At 38.0% G+C, this 5,000-nt stretch overlaps 1 protein-coding gene across 3 annotated transcripts in view; it reads left to right on the forward strand.

The window, feature by feature from the left end:
- CRACR2A (calcium release activated channel regulator 2A) overlaps positions 1 to 5,000 on the forward strand; it is a 1,193,169-nt gene that overhangs the window by 713,209 nt on the left and 474,960 nt on the right. For all 3 annotated transcript variants that reach the window (XM_044087573.1, XM_044087571.1, XM_044087572.1), the window contains exon 7: positions 1,768 to 1,858. In XM_044087573.1, the coding sequence (XP_043943508.1) occupies positions 1,768 to 1,858 (91 nt within the window). The remainder of the gene's footprint in view (positions 1 to 1,767; positions 1,859 to 5,000) is intronic.

Consider the following 5,000-nt stretch of genomic DNA (forward strand, 5'->3'; position numbering starts at 1 on the left):
CCTGATTGCAGTTCCTTTGTCTGTGAACTAGTTTTACCTCTTGGCTTATCGGGACATTTGAGCAGTGTTTGAATGTAGTTCCTGTGTCTAAGACTGGTATTACCTCTCGACTTATTGTGACAAGTGTTTATTTTACATTCCTTACTACATAAAAGAGCTCAGAGCAAAAGCCGTTTCCTATTAGTAGCTGATACTTCAGGATAAAAATTGCCAGAAATGCGTAAATGCATCACTCTAGTGAGGGACGTGATACAGGCTGGAAAGAGAGCTAGACCTCAGGTTGCATTAATTCTCAAGGAAAATGCTTCCTGAGCTTGTGAAATTTAATGCTTCCACTCTTCTCATGTTGGAATCTTGTATTATATGCATGTGTGTTAATGCAGACTGGGGCAGAGGCTGTATAAGAAGGTCTGTCTTGAAGCTGCCACCTCTTTGGAAAAATACTGGTAAAATCTAACAATACTTTTCCCTTTCCTGTTGTTGCCAGGATCATGGTCTGTCTGGGGGAAATAGCAGGAGTGCCCTGTAGCACAGGCACACTGTGAGCTTTTTCAGATTATTCCAGAAGGTGGGATATTCAAATCTGCCTATCGGTGGGTTTCCTGAAATGTGAGTTATTAGTATTCTCACTTATTGCCTTATGTTGCATCACTTGTAGATCATTACATTTTTGTCTATTTTCTAGATCTTCTGTTTTGTGTTTTAAAATCTCACAGATCTCTTATTGTTTCCTTATGGCATAGATGGTATGAACCTGGGTGACCTGCAAGCTTTAGATGCCTTCCAACCCTTTAATTTCGGTGTGTTATTGACTGCCATGGTTTTGATCTCTGTTGTATCAGCAAAGACTTTGCATATTAAAGGTGTCAAGTTATCTAACTTAATTTCAGGGAATTTTGGCTGCTACATGCAATAAACTGATTCCCTGTTGTTAATATTATGGTGGAATCACGTAGATGTTGCTCCATTCATTATTCTTTGGAGTAATGTGAAGAAATCCCAATAAAAATACTGTCATTTTAAAGCCATATAACTTAACACTAAACCGGAAGTATGAAGCAAAAATTATTAGTTTGGTAGGGTAACGGCTATCAGATTGCCAGAAAAAGCACACGTGAATCCCTCTAGTATACTTGTCTGTAGTCCTGTTCTAAGATCCTTTCCAGAATTACTGAAATACAAGCACTACTAAAGACCTGTGTTAGACCACATCCAGTAGAAATGCAACAGCAATTCAGCCTGTCATGATGAACATCATCTCCAAGCAGTGGACGATCAACCATTAATAGTCTGAGGAGATATGGGTCATGTGAATGAATGAGCAAATGAATATTATGTATGACTCTCTTATAGGGCATTCTTCATTTATGACTAGTATGTCTTGTCTCATTAATACCTTAAAAGGTCAGTAATAACACACTACATATTGATTCAATGGAACACAGATTCAGGTGTTAAGCATTAATGTCTACTTCAATGTATCATAACATAGATTGTGACCTTTGGTAGGTAATAGACTCTATAAAGCAAGAGAAACAACTAGCCTTTGTTGGTGATATTGTAAATGCATTCTACAAGCAGTGCCTCTGTCTGATACATAATGGCTCTGGCAGATGATGAGATATCCCAGAAATAAAGAACATACTTTGATCTGCTATCCATACTGGATTGATATTACAGATATGTGGTGAAATTAATATCATTAGTGAAAGGACAGAACAACAATTAAAAAAAGAGGACTAAATTCTACCTTTTCTGTTTCTTTAGAAAACTAGTTACCCATGATGAAGAGATCCAGAGTCTTTATGAAGAAATGGAACAGCAGATCAAATCGGAAAAGGAACGAATATTGATCCAAGTAAGTGCCGGTTTCTAATATCAGAAAATAAGGTTCGGCTTTTGTAGAAAAATGCAGGCAGCGTGCTCAAGCTTATTACATAACAGTCATCTGTTTTTGATATGGTAAGAGTTCCTGCTTTAAAAGCAAATGATTGATTCCTGTAGTTCAGACAAAAAAAAAACTATCTAGCATTGCATGCATATTATATATTGTTATATTTCTAGCAGAAATATATTTTTTAATAATGGACATTAGTAAATAAAGTTTACCTTTGTCTGAAACCCTCAAATATTTTTTTTAGGAATAAGATTGGCATTCCATGTAACTACTGTCAGTCAACAGATATTATGAATGCATCGGTCCTATACTTTAACATAGCTGCCTCTGATGTCTATATAACCTAATAGTATGCAAAAGAATCAAAACAATAGATTGATATCATCACAGTGACAACATGCAGAAAATACAAAACCATTAGACAACCAAATAATTAGAAATAAAAAAACAGTTTCCCCTTTCAATTGCATAAACCAGTACCCAAAGACAGAATTTGTCTGAATAGTCATACTGTTATGGAATGTCTTTTGATAACACAATGGATAAGATTAGAGTTAGAATTAGCAGACATTTGTAAGGATGGTCAGGCTGTGTTCACCACCTTAATCATGTCTATTAACCCTAACCCTAATAGTGCCACTAAACAAACCACTCTGACACAGATATACACAACATAAAACAGGCACAACATTAAAAGTACCACATTACTTGACCCTTACTCTAACCTTTGCCCTCGATCACTTGAGTATACACTCCAAGACATTCACACATACAATACCACTAAATGTTTACCTTACCTAGCCCTTACCCTAACCCTAACTTGCAAGTAGTCTCTTTCACACACACACACACACACACACACACACACACACACACACACACACACACACACACACACACACACACGCACACATATGCACACCCACGCACATGCACACACACACATGCATGCACACACACACACACACACACACACACACACACACACACACACACACACACATGCACACACATGCGTGCACACACACACACACACACACACACGCACATGCACACACACACGTGCACACATGCACACACACACACACACACGCATGCGTGCACGCACAGGTGCACGAGCGTGCACGTGCACACACCCACACACACTATACAAGACAGTTTGAGACACACACTATAAGCATCGACACACACAAACTACACTTACTCTATCCCCTTACCAAGCACACACACACACACACACACACACACACACACACACACACACACACACACACACACACACACATGATGTAATCACACAGCCAAACCTGCTGTAGTAAATATCTGGTTGTTATCTGTGGTAACAGTGACTGATATTCAAAAAACAGACCTTTGCCATAGTATGGCCATCTGGGGTTAGAAATCAAATACCCTAAAAAGTACTGTCCCTACTAGTGGAGAAGAACTGCAGTTTTTGTCCTTCCAGTATGATCTCCCAGTGTGGCTGGTAGACAGTCTGCTGCTAGATAAAGAAAGCACATGGGTGGACGATTACCTGTCCTGATTATTGTGAATAAAAATGTTCCCGAGACATAGATGGTATCATTGCACATTAGTGAGATTGTGTGTCTGACTGATTTAACACAAAGTCATAGCCAGCCTTAGGCATAAAACAACTAGACAGCCACCTATGGCACCACTGTAGAATAGGCGCATTTCCAGTATTTATTTGGTGTAGGTAGACCAGGATGGGGGCACCGGGTGGTGCCATGGAGCCCTTTTTCCTAGGGCACCAGTTGACCTAAGGCCACTCCTGAGCAAAGTTGATAGCTTATGGCTTCCTAGCCTGCCTCCATTATGGCATTTTTGCTCCTTAGATTTTGACCATACCATAGTTAAGTGCAATATCCATATCCTTTGGATATTAAGCTAACCACTCCCCAAATATAGTACCCAAGACTAAGACAAAACAATGGTGAAGCACAGGGTCACAAAAAATGTCTGAGAGCCTTCTGAAAATGGATAGGAAGTAGGGTTTTAAATCAGAAAGCATTTGAAAGAGAGACTACATGTTTTTGAAAGCAGAGGTGCTGGAGCATAGGTATGTGAAAAATTTGTTTGTATCTCTAGTCTTCTGCAGGACTAAATGTATGGTAACAAATTTAAAATGACCTTTCCTTTTGACGTAGAAACATACAGAAGCCTGCTTATAAGTACACCAGGAGTTAACAAAAGAGTTTAGTCAACAACTTAACATTCTATGTGCATTCTTTTTGTTAGGTAGATTTTTGTTGTTGTTTACAAACTTCAAGAAAATACATAACATTTCTTCTGTTGCAAAAAATCATAACTCTCTTTTTACACTATAACTTGTTATTACATACAGACTCTTTAGATTGTCCTTGAACAAATGAACATCTCAAATTTGTGGATGCATTTAAATGAAAACCAAGACACAATACCAGTTGTTCAGAAGGATGTGACAATATGTCATCTCTCTCACATATTCATAATAAGTTAAACAATGAAATACAACAAAATATGTTCAATGGATTTAATTCTTCAAACCTGAAGTGCATTCAAATCTACTTGCAAATTTGAAGACATATTTATAAGACTGCATAGGCTTAAGCACTTGCCTAATCATTATCCTAATGGAAGGGAACTGTTTTCTAAGATGTCAGCCTCCCACAGGTCTCCATGAATTTACTCATAAGACAACCACCTATCATTATACAATTTCCATACTACTTTGTGGACTGTAATTTGTCTCTGCCTGTTTATTAAAGCTGTCCATTTATCAGTGTGCCACCCCCTCTTTGTACACATGCTAGGAAGCCATCCATTAACACACACAGTCAACGAAACTTTCTTAGTATGACTTCCTGCATGTCCAGCTTAACCATCAACTGAAGAAGATTTGCTATGTTTGGGGTCATAGTCAATTGCTTTTTTCTAGCAATTGTTCTCTTTGCAACTGCCATCAGAATAAAGTCAATAGTTTAACATGTTTTATCGACTTGAATTCATCTGTTATACAGGAGCAGTTATGAAGTAGCATATTTATTGTTGTAGTACCCATTAATATTAGATCTTTCATCCCTAGTGAAAAGTTTTCTAATGA

Source organism: Protopterus annectens, chromosome 11.part0 (assembly GCF_019279795.1).
Source record: "Protopterus annectens isolate FY-2018-M chromosome 11.part0, PAN1.0, whole genome shotgun sequence".
Lineage (NCBI taxonomy): Eukaryota > Metazoa > Chordata > Ceratodontiformes > Protopteridae > Protopterus > Protopterus annectens.